We start from the raw sequence: 20,008 nt of genomic DNA on the forward strand, positions 1-20,008 counted from the left end.
CATACCAAACATGAAATACCACATAGACAGAACACTTAAATTTGTCATACCAGATATGAAATACTGTATAGACAGATAACTTAAATTTGTCATACCTTACATGAGATATTGCTTAGGTAGAGCACAAATCACATTATACACAATAGCCAAGAATATATGAATGACATAATCTCTTTATACCATATTCATAATAAAGTGATTTACTATTATAATTTTTGAACAATAATCATTAACAACCACTACAACCACCATATTAAATTAATTAATAAACAACTCTACAGTCATCTATAATACCAATTAAGCAATTTCAATCATACACAAGATTGAATTAAACAACTTTCAACTCAACTACAACACATAATATCAATTAAATTAATTTTCACAACTTTCAATTTGTTACCAAACTAAATTTAAGCCACTGTAGTTCACAATTACACACAACATAAATTAATTAAACATTTTGAATTGACATAATACACACCACTGAAAGTGGCGTTTACTTTATAGTAACAGTGAGAATAGTAGCAAAAATAGCAAAAAAACCTGAATCAGAAATTCAAGGTTAACAGTAGAACTATGGTTTGTTTCTGAGATATTTTATGAGATCAATGGGGAAACATTTTCATTGAAATGAGAAATTGTGTTTAGTCTGCCTTTTATACTTGATGGCAGCTCACGACTCATGCAATTAACCAATTCACTTTGGAAAAATATAAATATTACAATTTACAATTTTGGCCTCAATTTACTTTCGAATACATATTTCCTTACACCTGGAATATGAACTTTGGAAAAATAGTACTTCCAATCCAACCTCTTAACGTCAAATCCAAAACTCAACTGTTCTTCTAAAGACATGGCTTCCCACAATTTGAAGGTATCGCTGCTTTCAAACCTAATCAATATACAAAATTTCAGGGAAATAACCAATTCACTAAAAATCAAATAACATGGCCAAACTTCTAAGTTAATTTGTTGAAGTAATTAATTTAAAGATCTAACACTATCTAAACATGTAAACTCAAGGATAAAAAGATATCTTACCATTGTGAAGATAAATATGGTTCATACATCTGCATCAAGTCTCTAATTTGCTCTATTTTTTTCTCACGTAATTTTCTTTCAAGTTCTGGAGAAACATTCGTATCTTTTGTGATATTCTCTTTAGAGATAAGTGAGAAGATTTCTTTCGATGAGCTAACAAATTTGACTCTTTTAATCTTCACTTCTTTTCCATTCATGTCCCTGATTGGAGAGGACTTGAAATGTTCATAGAACGTGTCAAATAAGAATTTCATCATCACTGGATTTACTCTAGAAGACGTAATGTGGTAGATGTTAAGCCCTGGTTTCCTAGTAATTCCATGCTTTGCCATTGTAGAAATAATTGCATTCACAACCATATCAACTGGAACCTGTATTATTAACTCATTTTATAAGCATTATAAAAAATATTATTGTAGTCTTAATTTATATATTCTTAAGGGAAGACTATTCTTGAAATGAAAATTTATGAAGAGTAATTTCGAGTTTATTGAAGAAGTATATCAACTTTTTTTTCTATGATTATTGGATTGTAACCAAAAGGAAGTATAAATTAAAATGCTGATGATTTTAGTTGACATTAAATTTTTTCAAGCATTTCAATTTTTTTTTTCTATGATAAAATGAAGTAGTGTGTATATATATATATATATATAAAAGAAGAATCTGGATACTTACTATATCTACGACTGTCTCAGGGTTTATGAAGGCAGGGAGGTAGCCTTTTCCGACAGCCAAAATGAATGGATCAACCATTCTAATGATCATATTCATGAGAGCTGGTTAGTAATTCTTTATTAATAAAAGAGTAATCGAAAGGACACAACTCAAATACTATCCAATTTACATCATGGCAAGGATATAGCAGAAATTTGAGTTTCGAAGTGGTCAAATATAAACTACTAAATATAAATAAAGTAAAACTTTTGAAGGAACTACCTGAACCCTTGTATCCATCCAGGGAAAGGCTCTTCAAAAGTGCTTTCAATAATACTTGGACGAACAATAGCAACTGGGATTTCTTCTCTATTCTTATCAATTATTATTTCTCCCATTGCCTTGCTAAATTCATAAACATTTTTCCACCCGTAACTTCTAGCCCTGTGGAATACAAAACTTTCCATCAATTAATTATAGAGAAATTAAACCCAAAAAATATATCTACAAATTAATTAACGTTTAACATAATTAACAACATCGTATTATTTCACATCATCTTAATTACTTATCTTTGAAGAAGAAACGACAAAAAGAAATTATGAACGGAAAAAAAATCTCACTAATGAAGAAAGGTTAAAACATAATTAATTTAACTAAAGTAATCACCTTTCTAAACCCATTTCTTTCATTTTCCGAGCTATTTCTTCATCTCCATGAAAAGCAAGATTTGAATCCAAAGCCAACTTCACTTCAGCATCAACATCCAGAGGAGGGTGTAATAATGGTGAGCTTTTGGGGTTGAGAGTCTCTCCGACGTTTTCTATATTAACATATGCTGCACAAGAAAAAGTTGATCAGCCTAGATATATAAACTACATTATTTTGTACTCATAAGCTAGATTTAGTTACCAGTTGATACATGTATGAAACAACAAAGTTTCTTGCACTTCTTTGCAAAATCAAGTACTCGAGATGGCCCTCTTGTGTTCATGTTTACAGCTACATCAAATCTAAGTTGAGAAATCAAGTATTAGTATATGCAAAATTAATGAACTTAGATATCACCAAAATCAATTAGAAGGATGACGAGGGACCTCTCATCGAATGTTGTATTGGCTGCTGAATTTATGATTACATCTACCTCTTTTGCTATTTCCATCATTAAATGAGGATCCATGCCAAGATTTGATTCACCAATATTTCCGGGAATAGGAACCACCTTACTTAACAGGAAATCTTGGTAAGATTTCTCATGCATATCTCTCACCAAGTTGAACAGATTTGAATCTATTATCTTATTGAATATAAAAAGAAATAGTAAATTTGTTAGTCTAAATAGTGGAAAATAGATATATTCATATATTTAGAAAGAGTTTTGTGTTATATATGTAGAATTTACTTCAGTTTTTATTCTTTCTAATGCAGCTTCTTCGTTTTCTGCTTTGATTAAGAGATAAATCTTGCAAACGTTGGGTGCTGCTCGTAATAGCTTCTCAATTATGGCTGAAAATTTTAAAACCACAGAATCTTATATAACAAATCTTATATAAAAAATTCTACGTAATTTTATTGCCTAATTTACCTTTGCCTAGGAAACCCGTGGCACCAGTAACGAAATAGTTCTTGGCAGGAAGAAACTCAAGAATGCCAATGCCATTCTTACAAGTTTTCTCTATTTTATTCTGTTCTTCAATGGAGAAAGAGCTCATGACTTCAATGAAAGAAGAGCTTATGCTGACAGTATGGAAACAGGTGCTTTATTTGCAAGTGGGAATGGAGGCACAATTATTCTTATATATATTACTACTAATGGCATTTAATGCCATGTTGGTTGGCAGAGAAACATGCACCGACCGGCCTCCGTGCGCATTAATTATATGGCATGATAGCCATTATTGAACATGTGGTGGAAAAATAAACCATGTAAGCTTCACCAAACTTACAATAAGATAATTTTTACATCAAGATGTGATATTAAGTAATTTAATATTAATTATTTTTAATTTAAAATTATTTAATTATATGATTATGTATTATTATTAATTTAGAGATTAATTAATTTAATATTTTTAGTCATGTCATGCCATTTTAATTTATTTTTCATGTATTGTACAAATATAACCACAACCCTTTGTATCTGTTTTACTCTGGTCTCATATTTGAAAGAGCAGTAGCGTGTACACTATCTATAAATGGTATGTAAACAGTATCCACCTATTTATTCTTGTGTACTTACAATATGAACGACATTTGTACATAGTGTTTGTAAACAGTACTCATGAATAGTACTATACCTATCCTCCCATCATGCTTATCCATCTATATGTGGATAGTATCTTTGTGATGAGTATCCATAAACAACATTTATAAACAGTATCATGCATTTCTGTTTACCTCTATCTACCTTATTACCCGGGATAGTGCCCATAAACCTATTCGTGTGCCTTGACTAGTAGTATGCCTACTTGCTTATCCTACTCCTACCTGCATACTTTTTATAAGAAAATCGACGTATTCTGTTTCAATATAAAAACTAAATATTCTTTCATTCAAATGTAAATTTGACGTAAATAAATCATTCTTCTAACTAAATTAACTACAAAACTATAACAAAAATCATAACTTACAAATGATCAAAGTAGTATTCATCACTGAACAAGTAAATCTAATACTTTTAATTTCAAATATTCAAACAAAATATCAAGCAATTTGATGAAATGTCATTTACTTCAATTAAGATGATTTTTATGCAAAATATATTTAATTTTGAACTAATTTTTTTATGAGAATATGAATAAAAATAAGTTTGAGAGGTTAAGGTTCTAAGATTAGGGAAGAGAGTAAAATGAATATCAAATTGGTGTCTTAACTATATTCATATTATACATAAAAAAAAATAGATTAAAATTGTATAACATGGTTAAATAATTAATTTCCCCTACATTATTTCTCATTATTCAGGAAAATTAATTAAATTAACCATTTTTTTAATCATTCTATACAATTTTTAACCCATTTTTTATGCGTTATATGAATATTGATAACACCCCAACTTAATACCTTTTTTACTCTCATCTCTAATCTTAAGTACTCTAACCTCTCAAACTTATGTTGATCCATATTCTTATCAAAAATCAGTTCAAACTCTCATCACTAATGAAGAAAGGTTAAAACATAATTAATTTAACAAAAGTAATCACCTTTCTAAACCCGTTTCTTTCATTTTCCGAGCCATTTCTTCATCTCCATGAAAAGCAAGATTCGAATCCAAAGCTAACTTCACTTCAGCATCAACATCCACAGGAGGGTGTAATAATGGTGAGCTTTTGGGGTTGAGAGTCTCTACGACGTTTTCTATATTAACACAAGAGGGCCTAAATAAATAAACAACTTCATTATTTTCTACTCATAAGCAAGATTTAGTTACCAGTTGATATATGTATGAAACAACAAAGTTTCTTGCACTTCTTTGCAAAATCAAGTACTCGAGATGGCCCTCTTGTGTTTATGTTTACGGCTACATCAAATCTACGTTGAGTAATCCAAGCATTAGTTTATATAAAATGAACTTGGATATCCCAAAAATTATTAAAGATGAGTAGGAACCTCTCATCAAATGTTGTATTGGCTGCTGAATTTATGATTACATCTACCTCTTGTGCTATTTCCATCATTAAATCAGGATCCATACCAAGATTTGATTCACCAATATTTCCCGGAATAGGAACCACCTTACTTAAGAGTCCCTCTTTGCTTCTTAAGTAATATATGTCATGTGCCATGTGTGTTTGTGGTGTTGTGAGTATGTGTGTATTTAGATTATGTGTCATTGATTCTTGAAGGATATAGATAGTCTGTCTTAAGAGGCAGATGTTGGTAAAGGTTAATGGAGTCATACAAGTAACAGAAGGAAACATTTTCTGTTTCCCATACAAGTCTACTGTATGAGATATTTTACCTAATGAAAGTCCACTTATTCATTTCTCTCAAGATGTTAATGTACTCTTTCTCTATCATTCTTGATTTTCCAGGTCTTGAACCTGTTCACCAGAGAAAACACTTTAAGCTTTCCAAGAGTCATCTCAATTTAGCGCAGATAGTGTCAGGCTAATTAATTACACTTTTGTATTGGGGCCCATTAAAGATGAGTTACGTCTTTAATGTACGGTTTTTCAAAATATATAATAAAAACAATTTTAATTTCATCGTTCTCATCTCAAATTAATGTCATTATAACACGTTTTCATCGTTCAATATATTTAACATTTTAACACGGCGTTTCCCTTCCAACAAACTTACATTAAATGTCATTTGTATTTAGCAATTATTGGCATTCTTTAGTTTCTTCCAGGAACGAACCACTTCGGTACTGGTGCCACTGGTTTCTGATAATAACATTATATAAGCCACGCAACTAATTTATTTCAAAAAATTATAACTCTTCGGTTACTGTTCATGAAAATCTAGTGACCGAAAAGTTCATCCACGTATATTTGTATCAAAATGATTGGCATTGGATAATCCGTGTAAACACATTAACACATTCAGTTTCTTCCTTACATTTAGAGTTAAATTCAAATCCAACTGACTCGATTTTAATTGTAAGTTTGGGTCAATGAAACTCAGAATAATAAGTAGTTATGGCTTGAGCACAAACTCAAGCTATGGGAGGCTCGGCTCAATCCTGAACGAAAAGAATTAACTTTAAATAATTATTTTAAAATTTATTTTGCACAGCCAACATCTCATTGAATTTACAGTGAAAAAAAAAAAATTTAAATAAGTTATGGGAGGCTCGGCTCGATCTTGAAAACATTTACAGTATTTTGCACAGCCAACATTTCACTGAATAGCCCACATCCTATATGTTGCCTCTACCATGTTTACAAATGGTGGGAAAAATGAACACAAACTGAAAACTCATCTGATTTCAGAAGTGGATGGGCTTCATTGTCTCTGGTATTTTCTATTAGCAGAAAGATGCAAGCAAATTCAGATCAGAAGAGCTGTGAACTGGCTTACATCGATTGAGAATGTAAGGGAGATTGAATAATTGACCAGTGCCGGGGCACATAGGTTGGCAAATTTTTTTTTTTAATATCAAGTTCTATTAGGTACCGAAAATCCAGGTTGTCAACTTGTTGGTAAACTGCAAGAGATGATTGTTTTTCACAATCTGAGAGTACTATCATTAATACCGATGAACTTCTTTCCTATCAGCCTGTTGATAGTTTTAGCCATGAAATTACTGCTGTCCAGCCATCTATGCTAAAATCTAACGAATGACTGAAGATTCATTCATGAGTGGGGGCAATGAAACTTTTTCTATATGTTTTATATTTTCCTTAGATTGCAAGCCAAATCCATGAGAATTTTGGTTGAGTCTTTCCACTTGTTGCTTGTGTTCTTGGGACACTTTGAACTATTGGCGATTTGGGTTGAAGATTATTTTTGTTAAAATTATCTACACTGTAATTACTAATGGAGAGGATTTGGAAGTGTTCACTGAAATAAGACATCAATGGTCGCTGGAATAATTCCAGTAGGTGTGACATACATCCATGCATGAATTCATACTCTCAAGGTACATTTGCTTCGGGAGAATGATAGATTACTTTGATAACTATATTTTATTATAGACATTATTTTGTTTTGTTTGTTAGGTAATGAAAGATTTAATAAAACTATGAACACTTATAATAAATATCTATACTAATGTGTCATCATGTGATTTTGATTTTGAATTAATGATAAAATAATATTAAATCACAGGATGACATATTATGATAGGTACTCATTATAAGTATATATTATATCACTCTATAAACAATATAATAAATAATCTGATTATTCTAATATGAAGTGATTACTAAGGTAATATTATTTTTTTTACAATTTTATCCCTTAACAAATTTAGTTTAACATATAAAGGATATTTAAGTGAAAAATATTCCAGTATATTTTTATTACTATCAACCATATACAATATATATTTATACATACCAATTTACACAAACACATCATTAATTTATATCCATTAATTTTTAAGGTAATCTCTCAATAATGTTTGTGTCTCAAACTATAGGGGTATTAGAGTAATAATGTAGCGAGGGATGTCTTAGTAATTAGAGTTATTATGAATGGTCAGCTTGGTCATTTTCGGGTGCAGTTTTTGTTTATCTTAACCTTAGGTATTTAAACTCTTTTATAATTGAGGGTTTTATTCTCTTTTCCTTTTTTTCACTCTCCCTTGTTCTTCTATCTGTCGAAGCTTTGCTAGGGTTTGGTTATTTGTGCCTCTCAGTTTCGATTGATAGCCTCCTCATGTATGAAGATGACAACATGAGGAGATACTATGGTGGGGATCAAAGACTGTTAGTAATTGATGCAAAAATTGATTACGAAAGATTAGTTAAGCCTTTAAGCTTTTGTATGAAAATCGATCTAAGGTGTACTCATACATATATATATATATATATATATATATATATATATATATATATATATATGAATGAATGTTAAAAACTCACTTAATGGATATTTCATATACACAAGCCTGACGTGCCAAGACTTGAGTTTCAAATGCATCGAGAGATTCATTGGATGAGTTTTTTTTATGTTTTTTCCATAATACTATTACACTTTTAAGTTACAGAACCATGACACATATTGAGACAGAAAAGTTTAATCGGTTTAAATTTTGTTTTTGAGACTTTAGGGTGCTTAATATGAGTATTTCAGGAATACTTTTGTTTGGTGATTTGCATTAATAATGTACCACGAGGCTCTTTTTATAGTTGTATGGAAAAATAGTAATAATCAAAATTCAATATTGGTAAAAAGAAAGAAATAGAGATGTGGAATTTGTTTACGAGGGGGTTAAATAGGTGTATTAGGGACATTCCCTTGTCACGGTCTGCTATTTTATATAAAGACATTCATCACATATATAAAATACACATGTACGATATAGATAAAGAAATGTCATGTATTGATTAAAACATGATATAGTGCCTTAATACTATTGCAACATTAAATTGCAATGAATAGCTCTAGAGTATACTTCTACAAGGAAATTAAGCAACCATATTAGGCAGATAATCATTTACCTCAAAGTATGCTTCTGCGTGGAATCAAGTATATTTTAATACTTAGCTGCATAATTTTGAATGAAAGATCTTCGTATATGATTTTTGTTTCTTTTTTTTTTTTTTTTGCCCATTAAGCTCGAATTCTTATACATCAACTAGAAAGACTATGTTTAATCTAATCTCTTGGCAAAACTTTTGGCATAATTTTAGCAGCTTGACTTTTGTATTTATACAAGTGACAATATTGCCTAATTTTAGAAAAAAATTGGTAGGTTGTATATAACTGAAAAGATAGTTTCTAAATTTCTTATTTCATAGAATTAGTTCTTAATACAAGCTGCCTTCTTTACATGGAGAAGCTGAATATTTGATTCTACATAAGGACTGAGGCAACATCAACAACAAACAACAGTTGACAGCCAGAATCTGTTGTCAGAATTTGACGATCGGAAAATTCATCAATAAGTTTTCAAAACATTTTTGCTTCCAAAAAGATTATTTTTAAAGGTTTATCTATTTACGTAATTTCCAGTTAAAATCAACAGCAAAAAATCAACAAAAGAATTAATCAGAAATTCAAGGAGAACGGCAAAAATCAACATATAATAATGATTATTTTTAAAGGTTTATCTGTTTGAGAGATATTTTGTACGAACATTGGGGAAACTTTTTCATTGAAATGAGAAACTGTGTTTTGTCTGCCTTTAATTTATACTTGTCGGTAGCTGTTGTCGGTTATAACTGCACAGTGATTTTAATATCTCACTAATGAAGAAAGGTTAAAACATAATTAATTTAACTAAAGTAATCACCTTTCTAAACCCGTTTCTTTCATTTTCCCGAGCCATTTCTTCATCTCCATGAAAAGCAAGATTCGAATCCAAAGCTAACTTCACTTCAGCATCAACATCCACAGGAGGGTGTAATAATGGTGAGCTTTTGGGGTTGAGAGTCTCTACGACGTTTTCTATATTAACACAAGAGGGCCTAAATAAATAAACAACTTCATTATTTTCTACTCATAAGCAAGATTTAGTTACCAGTTGATATATGTATGAAACAACAAAGTTTCTTGCACTTCTTTGCAAAATCAAGTACTCGAGATGGCCCTCTTGTGTTTATGTTTACAGCTGCATCAAATCTACCTTGAGTAATCCAACCATTAGTATATATAAAATGAACTTGGATATCCCAACAATTATGAAAGATGAGGAGGAACCTCTCATCAAATGTTGTATTGGCTGCTGAATTTATGACTGCATCTACCTCTTGTGCTATTTCCATCATTAAATCAGGATCCATACCAAGATTTGATTCACCAATATTTCCGGGAATAGGAAGCACCTTTTTTAAGAGTCACTCTTTGCTTCTTAAGTAATATATGTCATGTGCTATGTGTGTTTGTGGTGTTGTGAGTATGTGTGTATTGAGATTATGTGTCATTGATTCTTGAAGGATATAGATAGTCTGTATTAGAGGCACATATTGGTAAAGGTTAATGGAGTCATATAAGCAACAGAAGGAAACATTTTCTGTTTCCCATACAAGTCTACTGTATGAGATATTTTACCTAATGAAAGTCCACTTATTCATTTCTCTCAAGATGTTAATGTACTCTTTCTCTATCATTCTTGATTTTCCAGATCTTGAACCTGTTCACCAGAGAAAACACTTTAAGCTTTCGAAGAGTCATCTCAATTTAACGCTGATAGTGTCAGGCTAATTAATTACACTTTTGTATTGGGGCCCATTAAAGATGAGTTACGTCTTTAATGTACGGTTTTTCAATATATATAATAAAGATGAGTCATCTCAAATTAATGATTGGTTCAGTATAACATTTAACACGGCGTTTCCTTCCCAGCAAACCTACATTAAATGTCATTTGTATTTAGCAATTATTGGCATTCTTTACTTCCTTCCAGGAAAGAACTACCTCGATACTGGTGCCACTGGTTTCTGATAATAACATTACAGAAGCCACGCAACTAATTTATTTCAAAAAATTATAACTCTTCGTTACTGTTCATGAAAATCTGGTGGCCGAAAAGTTCATCCACATATATTTGTATAAAAAAGAAGGGCTGGACTTGAGCTCGAGCTCGATTGAGTCTGAAACGAATCAAATTTGATCGAGTTTGAGTTGGTTTGATAGATTATTTTTAAAATTTTTTTATACGAAATAACGTTGTTTTAACCAATACATATTAAAAACGATATCGTTTAGATAATGAAAAATAGGTCAAACCGAACTCAAGCCCAAAACGAGTGAGCCTTAGTCGAGCTCGAATCAAACTCGAATCGTCCATATATGAACTGAGCCGAGCTCAAACTGGCTGCAAGCCGAGCTCGACTCGGCTCGAATCTAGCCCAAAAATGATTGGTACTGGATAATCCATGTAAACACATTAACACAGTCAATTTCTTCTTTACATTTAGAGTTGAATTCAAATCCAACTGACTCGATTTTAATTGTAAGTTTGGGTCAATGAAACTCAGAATAATAAGTAGTTATGGCTTGAGCACAAACTCAAGCTATGGGAGGCTTGAATGAAAAAAATTAACTAATTATTTTCAAATTTATTTTGCACAGCCAACATTTCATTGAATTTACAGTGAAAAACAAATTAAATTTAAATAAGTTATGGGAGGCTTACCTCGATCTTGAAAAAATTTACAGTATTTTGCACCGCCAACATTTCACTGTATAGCTCACAACCTATATGTTGCCTCTAGCATGTTTACAAATGGTGGGAAAAATGAATACAAACTGAAAACTAATCTGATTTTAGAACTGGATCGGCCCCATTGTATCTGGTATTTTCTATTAGCAAAAAGATGCAAACAAATTCAGATCGGAAGAGCTAAGAACTGGCTTACATCTATTGAGAATGTAAGGTAGATTAAATAATTGACCGGTGCCAGGGCACATAGGTTGGCAAATTTTGCTTTTGTTGAATTGAGTTGGTTTGTATAGATTACTGGTGAGGATGGCCTTTCTGATATGATTGTGCTTGTTTGCAAATATGGTATGCACCGGCTGATAACTCTTGGAATACAGCATTGGGACCAAAAAAGATGATTATCTTATTATTATTATTTTGGTATCAGAGAAATTTCCATTTTCGAAAGATGACATCTGAGTTGTAAATTAGGACTTGAGTTTTGAGTCCATCTAGGCTTTTGCTCTTGTTTTGGATACTGTGTTTTGAAGTTAGAAGAAGAAAATAAATAATGAATACTTTCCCCTTTACATCATGACCACACATCTTTGGTGATTATAGGGCAGTACCAATGTGGATTATGCAACAGAAAAAGAACCGCAGATCATGAATTGACCTTCTCATCGATTTGTGATTGGATTGGATGTCCTTTGTGAAAGTAGTGGGCTTTTGAATGATTATTCTATCCCGGCCGTGTGAGCTATCAATTAATTTCAATGGCAGACTTTACAACTGAATCCAGTAGTATATGTTAAAAGAGAGAAATCATAGATCAAGATGAATTCTAGCCGTGATACAATGTTTTTTCAACCCTCCTGGAAGAAAATTATTAAGGAATGCAACAAGTTAAACATTTTTTTGCGAAGCACAACATTTCTAGGACTGTTAGTTTTTTGGGATGCTTGGGCATTTCCTTTTAAATATATACATGGAAGGCAATACAGTCTAGCATAATATTTTCTTGATTCTTGACTTACAAATGGATAGTCCAGTTAAATTCAGCTTGAATAAAAATAACTTTCCTTGATCAATTTGAATATCCTTGTCATATACCCCTGAGCCTCCAAACTCACAAGTAATTCTTTACACAAACATGACTTTGGAAATTGAAAGAAAGTTGTAACATTGAATCATTAATGTTTGTTGGAACTTTTCTTCTTCTCTTCAATCATCAAAAAGGCATACAGGCCGAAAGCTTTGAATTAATTTGCAGATAGAATGAGGGAAGACTAGACAGAAGATAAATACAAACAAGGATGGTTCTTGAGTAAATGAGGAAAAGAAAAATACCTAAAATTCTTTACATTAGAGAATCTAGTAAAACACTCTTTTCTTTAAAAAGATTTCATGAGTGAAAAAGTTGGGGTTGGTTTCCGAGGCTAATGGGAGAATGCAGATTTATCCAAATTTTTTTTTTTTTTGATATCAAGTTCTATTAGGTATCGAAAATCCAGGCTGTCAACTTGCTGGTAGACTGCAAGAGATGATTGTTTTTCACAATCTGAGAGTACTATCATTAATATCGATGAACTTCTTTCCTATCAGCCTATTGATAGTTTTAGCCATGAAATTACTGCTGTCTAGCCATCTATGCTAAAATCTAACGAATGACTGAAGATTCATTCATGACCGGAGGTAATGAAACTTTTTCTATGTGCTTTATATTTCCCTTAGATTGCAAGCCAAATCCATGAGAAATTTGGTTGAGTCTTTCCACTTGTTGCTTGTGGTCTTGGCACACTTTGAACTATTAGCAGTTTGGGTCGAAGATTATTTTTGTTAAAATTATCTACACTGTAATTACTAATGGAGAGGATTTGGAAGTGTTCACTAAAATAAGACATCAATGGTCGCTGGAATAATTCCAATAGGTGTAACATACATCCATGCATGAATTCATACTCTCAAGGTACATTTGCTTCGGGAGAATAATATATTACTTTGATAACTATATTTTATTATAGACATTATTTTGTTTTGTTTGTTAGGTAATGAAAGATTTAATAAAACAATGAACATTTATAATGAATATCTATAATAATGGGTTATCATGTGATTATGATTTTGAATTAATAATAAAATAATGATAAATACTCATTATAAGTATATATCATATCACTCTATAAGTAATATAATAAACAATCTGATTACTCCAATATGAAGTGATCACTGAGGTAATATTAATTTTTTTACAATTTTATCCCTTAACAAATTTAGTTTAACATATAAAGGATATTTAAGTGAAAAATATTCCAGTATTTTTTTATTACTATCAACCATACACAATATATATTTATACATACCAAATTAGACAAACACATCATTAATTTATATCCATTATTTTTTAAGGTAATCTCTCAATAATATTTATGTCTCAAACTATAGGGGTATTAGAGTAATATTGTAGCGAGGGATATCTTAGTCATTAGAGTTATTATGAAGGATCACCTTGATCATTTTCGGGTGAAGTTTTTGTTTATCTTAACCTTAAGTATTTAAACTCTCTTATAATTGAGGGTTTTATTCTCTCTTACTTTTTTCATTCTCCCTTGTTCTTGCATATGTCGAAGCTTTGCTAGGGTTTGGTTATTTGTGTCTCTTGGTTTCGATTGACAGTTTCTCTTCAATGAAGTTAGGTGCTCTTCGACTTTGTTAGGCCTTGTATATGTTTCTATATTAATGGTTGTATTTGGTTGAGAATTGTGTTGTTTGAATTTGTAATCAAACTTGAATACTAGTAGATTCAACTAGAGAAACACCTCTGCTTTGGATGTAGGATTCTTTTGTAAAATGCAAACCAAGTAAATCATCTTGTTGTTGTTTTCTTTCTCTTACTTTGATATTGCTCGAATCGAACAATTTTGGACAAAAAATTATAACAGGTGGTATCATAGCCAGAAACGATTCTTTGATCTATATTTTGTGATTTGTTTTTTCGATTATATGTGTAGTGATATTTGATATCTTGAAAAGTGCCTTGAATTTGTTCTTATAGTTTGTTCTTTTGTTATATCTTGGTATTTTTTTTAAATATATTTGAATATTTTCAAAAATAATTTTCTATTCTTGTTCAATATCTTGCTTTCTTGGTGTTGTTTTGCGTTTCTTTTGGTCTTTGTAGGAACAAAGAAATTAAAGAAACAACTAAAGACCCAAAATGAGGTCATCTACAGTTGAAATTGAACAATTTATTGGTAAAATGATTTTAAAATTTAGAGGAAAAAGATGAACTATATACACATGGTATGAATCTTGTGTTACAATTGTATTCTCCATTAATGTCATTATATCAACACTTTATTGGTAAAAATGATTTTAAAATCTGAAGAAAAAAGATGAACTATATACACATGATATGAATCATGTGCTACAATGTGTATTCTCCATTAACATCATTACATCAACACTATATAGATCTTAATTCAGTAGCCACACCTAATGCCTAAGTTGAGTTTTTAATCTTCTTCATACTTACAGGTATTTATTCATATTACGAACTCATATCTTGCATTCATAAGTTATTTAGATGTGAAGAATCCAAATCAATCATTTTCGAATGTATATATCCATAATCTCATCTTGATCGATCATCAAGGCAACATTTTAACTTTAACAAATCTTTTTTCAAGAAATTTGTCTCTCATTGGCACGTTCTCTTAGTGTTACTTTTCTCAAGAATAATATCTCATCTTTGCTCATTCTCTTAGCGCCCAAGGTAATTGCTTGTGTGAGTAAGCCAGACTTTAACTTATGTGACATTGTAATCTTCTTAAGCTAAAAACGATATGTATGCAGTAAAAACCCAAGAAATTTGAGATGCAAGCTCAAAACAAAATAACTTGTATTCATAGTTTTTGACGTTATGTTACTAGTATAATATAGAAGCTCAACAATTTATTAATCATAGTATATGCAATCAAGAGGTTTAACATATGTAAGATATACATCTCTTGCAACGAGTTTGGTTAAAGGATCAATGACCATATGACACATAGAATTATATTATACACTCATTTCCCTTTTGGAAATGATATCTCTTAAAACATTATGTCTAGTGTCAATATGTTTGGTTATTCTACAAAACTCGGGATCTTTTGTAAAGTTTTATCATCTTGATTATGTCAACAGACAACTATTGTTTCAATGATATTATTCTGTTTACCAAGATTCACAAAGCATCTTCTTAACTAAGCAGTTTCTTACACAACCATTGAATAAACTATATACTTAGCCTTCTTTATGGATAAGGCTACACATTTCAGTTTCTTATCGTTTCAAGATATGGGTTCTTTTAGAGTAAGAAAACATAGCTAGAAAACGATTTGCGTTGGTCTAAATCACCTTCCCAACAAGCATTTCAATAGCCAATCAAATGCAAATTTGATCCTTAATTACATAAACAATAATCCATTGAACCTTTTAGATATATCAATATTTTATTGACAGTCTTTTAGTGCTTTTTCAATATTTGACTCATATTGACTAATTAGCCCGATAACAAGAACAAATGTTTAGGCATGTACGCACCTTAGTATACATAATACATCTGATAACATTTGAATAGGTAACAATTGATATTTCTCTACTTTCACCTTAAGTTTTGGGACATATCTTTCGACTTAATAATTTGCAATTTGACACAGGAATATTAACAAGTTTGCAGTTTACTATACTGAATCATTTTAGAATCTTTTAAATATTATGCGTTGAGTCAAAAGTTTTTTTGAACAATCCCTTTGGATTTTCATTCCCAATATGTAATATGTTTACCTAAATTGACAACCATCATTTTATGATTATCATTTACTTCAAATCATTTTTAGCTATCTACACATCATCTCATACAGAGATGAACTTGCAAATTTATCATCAAACTTTGTCATATAGATATAGTGGTGTTGATTAATCATCTTAAAGTCATAAGACATTATAGTCTCATGAAATTTCAAATATCATTGTCTGGATGATAGTTTTAGGTCATGTAATGTTCTTGAAGCTTGTATACTTTATGCTTCTAATTTATAACAAAGAGAGCTATATGTTGTTTCACATAGATTTCTTTGTCAGGTTTTTCTCAAAGGAAAAATATTTTAACTTTTATCTAATACAATTTTAAATCCAAATGTGTTATTGTAGCTAGAATTAAACAAACTGAAGTAAATTTTTCAATTGGCAAAAACATTTCTTAGTAATTTGTACTTTCTTATTAAGTATAACTATTTGCCACAAAGCGAAATTGTATCTATTTATTAAGTCATCCACCTTATGATTGATTTAGGGAATCCACTTGTTCCCAATGGGTTTTTAACTCAACAATGAGTCAACCAAACTTCAGACCTGGTTTGTTTCTATGTATTTCATCTTTTTATCCAATGCATTTTGGCATTTTGACATTTTTCCTTATCAATGGATAAGACAACTTTTTTTAAGCTTTTAGGTTCTTCATCATCTTGGGTAGTGATTATGAAAGCCTTGTTTTCAATTTTAAAATGTCACAAAGGTACTTTTAGACATCTACTCTTATGCAATTAAGGATTATTGTTCCCATTATTTGAAATAGATTGAATCTTGATCTCAATGCTTTCATTAGGTTGAGATGGATGAAACAAGCAATAGAGAATCATTGCTCTTATTATCCAAAATAGGTTGGAATTCAATTGCATTTGCTCCCACTATTTGGAATAAATATAAGTATTCTTTCTTAATACTTAACTAATGGTTGTTGAGATGTACCTTTCCTCATTTTTCTTCTATCTCATACGAATGAAACCTTTATCAATATCATCCTTATTAAAAAAAATATTCTCTATGAATGTAATATCTCTTAATACAATTTCAGTTAATCTTCAAATGAAATTCTCCTTAATGAATACATACCCTTTAGAGTGTTCAGTGTATTTTATAAAGATACATTTCTTTCTTCTCGATTCCAATTTTTCAAACTCATGATAACAAATTATGGATAAACACTGCTGGCCACTAAGGTTACAATCTATTAACTCTAGTTTTCTACTTGTCCATAACTTATAGGAAGTGGAAGTAACTAATTTCGTAGGCACTCGGTTAAGTATATAAATAGCAGTTAACATTATATCATCACAAAGTGATGTTGAATATTTGCATGCACTATCATTAACCTAATCATTTTCAATAGAGTCCAATTTCTCTTTTTCACTACACCATTTTGTTACAAAATTTTTGGAATAATTAGTTGTCATACTATTCCTTTTTCATTACTCAGTTCTTTGAACTTTTCAAATAAATACTTAAGACTTTGGTTAGTTCTTAAAACTCTTATCCATTTTGTCTAATTAATTATCAACCTTAATTATATATTGTGTCTAAAGTAGTCTACTGCTTCTGACTTATGAGAGATCAAGTAAATAAAACCAAATCGAGTATAATCATCAACACAAATAATGAAATATGAGACACCTTCTCAAACTTTACATTCATAAGAATATATGCACATAAATATATAAATTGCAAAAAAAGTTCAACTCTTATAGCTTTATCAAATAGTTTTCTAGTAGTTTTTCCAACTAGATTATACTCACATGTAGACAGTTCTATTTATGTGAAAGTTTGTAATAAACTTTCATAGGTTAATCTATTCAATCCATCTTGGCCAACTTACCCTAATTAACATGTTATTTATTTGCATTCACATTCATATATACAAGAGAAATAAATAATGAAAAACTAACATTATTATAATAAAGGGTGATAAACATTATATAATCATTCAATAACAAACCAAATTCATAAAAATCACTTCTATTATATTTTATATTTTCACTGAGTGTCTAAAGAAATTTCAATTATATCCTAGTTTAAGAAGAATAAGTATTTTAATTAAAATTTATTGAATATTTAAAGTATATTGAATTTCATGTAGGCATAAGATTCGATCACCTTGTAAAACTTATTTGCTTGTGTCTATCCCTCTTATTTTAACCCTCATGTTGTTGCTTACATAAATTCAACTTATCTTTTTTGGAATTCAACAAAAATCTACTAAAACTTCTCTATCATGAGCTACTTGGTTGGTGACTTCTAAATTCGTAATCCACATAAGATAATACTTAGTTAATAGCACAATACTGAAAACTAAAGTTTCATTACTTTAAATGAAATGAGACAATCTCATTTTCAACTTTGTGCATTCACAAACAAAATAACTCTTGTTGTTGCAATTGCAACATATCTTATTGTTTCTGTCTCTTTTTCCAGTATGTTTTTTAAATTCTTGTTCTTATTCTTTAAGCATTATATAACCTCCTTCCCATTCTTTCAGCATTATATAACCTCCTTCCTTTACTTGGACTTAGGCCACTTATTTTTGAAACCATAAATAACTTTTGTAACTCGATTCTATAACGTATGCATGAGTACTTAGTCTAGCTACCTCAAGGATGCTTGTTTTCTAGTTTTATGTAGCGAGAACTATTAACAAAAGTCTTTGTATTCTCTTTGTGGGTCATATGCATTTTCATATGCTCCTACTCTCGAGAAGAGATCATTCTATTGCATGAACTTGTTATTCATTTGTTAGGTTGTGTTTGGTTAACTTTAACTTCATAATTATATTTGACATTATATCAAATTTAACAATCAACTACCTTCATTTGGGGATTATAGTTCTTCTAAACTTTTCTATCAAAAACCATACTTATGACATCTATAGTTAAGCATTACTAGTACTTGTATACCAGATCGTTATTCATAGAACTAGTCAAGATATCAAATGAAGTCGGTCTTACTTTTTACATACATGATGTGCATCCACATCATAGTTGTGTAAAACACCATTCAATTTTCCATCCTTTAGTCAGTTGTGACTCTATCATAACTTGGTTTACAACCTTTAAAGTTTTTTGCTCATCTAGGATATTGTGCATCTTTAATTTCATACATCATAATTATCCTCATTCAATATCATTCTTATTCAAATTAGCCATCATGTTCTAGGATATTATGGTTAATTAGATCACATAGACATATTAAACACAACTTAATCAATGCAACCAAATACACATCAGTTGTTGCAATTACATATTAAAATTTAAAATATTTTACATAAGACATAGAATTGAAAGTTCATTATGTTCCCAATCATCATCCATGACTCAAATGTTTGACATTTTCAAATTCAATATAATTGTGCCAATATTAATTCTGGATAAGAATTTCACTAAATCCTACTAATTTCATAATTCTCACATTTGACCTATATAATATGTGATACAATAAATGCATTATTTATTATAACTAGGATCATTTCATCAATCCGTATCACTCTTAGAGTCATTTTATCCAAGATAAAGTCTCCATAAAATTTTGTGATAGGTTAAAGACCTCTCATTATGTTAATTTGGGAATAACAATAAAATGGTGGATTTTCTAATGTACATTACTATGCATCACTTTTTAGCAAGTTGTAATTTATCCATTCAATCCCAAAAAGTTTTCGCATTCTTGTCCTAAACA

At 30.4% G+C, this 20,008-nt stretch overlaps 3 protein-coding genes across 3 annotated transcripts; all 3 read right to left on the reverse strand.

Annotated features, from left to right (window-relative positions):
- Positions 1–595: 595 nt before the first annotated feature.
- On the reverse strand, positions 596–3,463 carry LOC123205728 (fatty acyl-CoA reductase 2, chloroplastic-like). The gene is made up of 9 exons (XM_044622753.1): positions 3,287–3,463; positions 3,104–3,207; positions 2,799–2,998; positions 2,614–2,714; positions 2,371–2,539; positions 1,984–2,145; positions 1,723–1,801; positions 1,045–1,415; positions 596–895 (listed from the first exon to the last, which is right to left on the reverse strand). Exons 1-9 carry the CDS (start codon positions 3,411–3,413, stop codon positions 727–729), a joined length of 1,482 nt encoding a protein of 493 aa, XP_044478688.1. The 5' UTR covers positions 3,414–3,463; the 3' UTR covers positions 596–726.
- A 1,437-nt stretch (positions 3,464–4,900) lies between these two features.
- On the reverse strand, positions 4,901–5,486 carry LOC123205706 (fatty acyl-CoA reductase 2, chloroplastic-like). The gene is made up of 3 exons (XM_044622725.1): positions 5,311–5,486; positions 5,132–5,232; positions 4,901–5,058 (listed from the first exon to the last, which is right to left on the reverse strand). Exons 1-3 carry the CDS (start codon positions 5,484–5,486, stop codon positions 4,901–4,903), a joined length of 435 nt encoding a protein of 144 aa, XP_044478660.1.
- Positions 5,487–5,717: 231 nt separating this feature from the next.
- On the reverse strand, positions 5,718–10,247 carry LOC123205707 (fatty acyl-CoA reductase 2, chloroplastic-like). Its single transcript, XM_044622726.1, has 3 exons — positions 9,836–10,247; positions 9,608–9,762; positions 5,718–5,744 (listed from the first exon to the last, which is right to left on the reverse strand). Exons 1-3 carry the CDS (start codon positions 10,095–10,097, stop codon positions 5,718–5,720), a joined length of 444 nt encoding a protein of 147 aa, XP_044478661.1. The 5' UTR covers positions 10,098–10,247.
- Positions 10,248–20,008: the final 9,761 nt, after the last annotated feature.

Source organism: Mangifera indica, unplaced genomic scaffold (genome assembly GCF_011075055.1).
Source record: "Mangifera indica cultivar Alphonso unplaced genomic scaffold, CATAS_Mindica_2.1 Un_0013, whole genome shotgun sequence".
Classification (NCBI taxonomy): Eukaryota; Viridiplantae; Streptophyta; class Magnoliopsida; order Sapindales; family Anacardiaceae; genus Mangifera; species Mangifera indica.

Excerpts from the sequence above, each read along its gene's own strand:
- LOC123205706 (XM_044622725.1), bottom strand. The coding sequence starts at position 5,486 with ATGGCACATGACATATATTACTTAAGAAGCAAAGAGGGACTCTTAAGT. Across the intron at positions 5,233-5,310 it reads AATACAACATTTGATGAGAG|ATTTGATGTAGCCGTAAACA; the intron begins GTTCCTACTCAT and ends TACTCAACGTAG. Across the intron at positions 5,059-5,131 it reads TTTCATACATATATCAACTG|AAAACGTCGTAGAGACTCTC; the intron begins GTAACTAAATCT and ends GTGTTAATATAG.
- LOC123205707 (XM_044622726.1), bottom strand. The coding sequence starts at position 10,097 with ATGGATCCTGATTTAATGATGGAAATAGCACAAGAGGTAGATGCAGTC. Across the intron at positions 9,763-9,835 it reads TTTCATACATATATCAACTG|AAAACGTCGTAGAGACTCTC; the intron begins GTAACTAAATCT and ends GTGTTAATATAG. Across the intron at positions 5,745-9,607 it reads AAAGAAACGGGTTTAGAAAG|GTTCAAGACCTGGAAAATCA; the intron begins GTGATTACTTTA and ends TCTGGTGAACAG.
- LOC123205728 (XM_044622753.1), bottom strand. The coding sequence starts at position 3,413 with ATGAGCTCTTTCTCCATTGAAGAACAGAATAAAATAGAGAAAACTTGT. Across the intron at positions 1,802-1,983 it reads GGATGGATACAAGGGTTCAG|AATGGTTGATCCATTCATTT; the intron begins GTAGTTCCTTCA and ends TATGATCATTAG. Across the intron at positions 1,416-1,722 it reads CTGAGACAGTCGTAGATATA|GTTCCAGTTGATATGGTTGT; the intron begins GTAAGTATCCAG and ends TTAATAATACAG.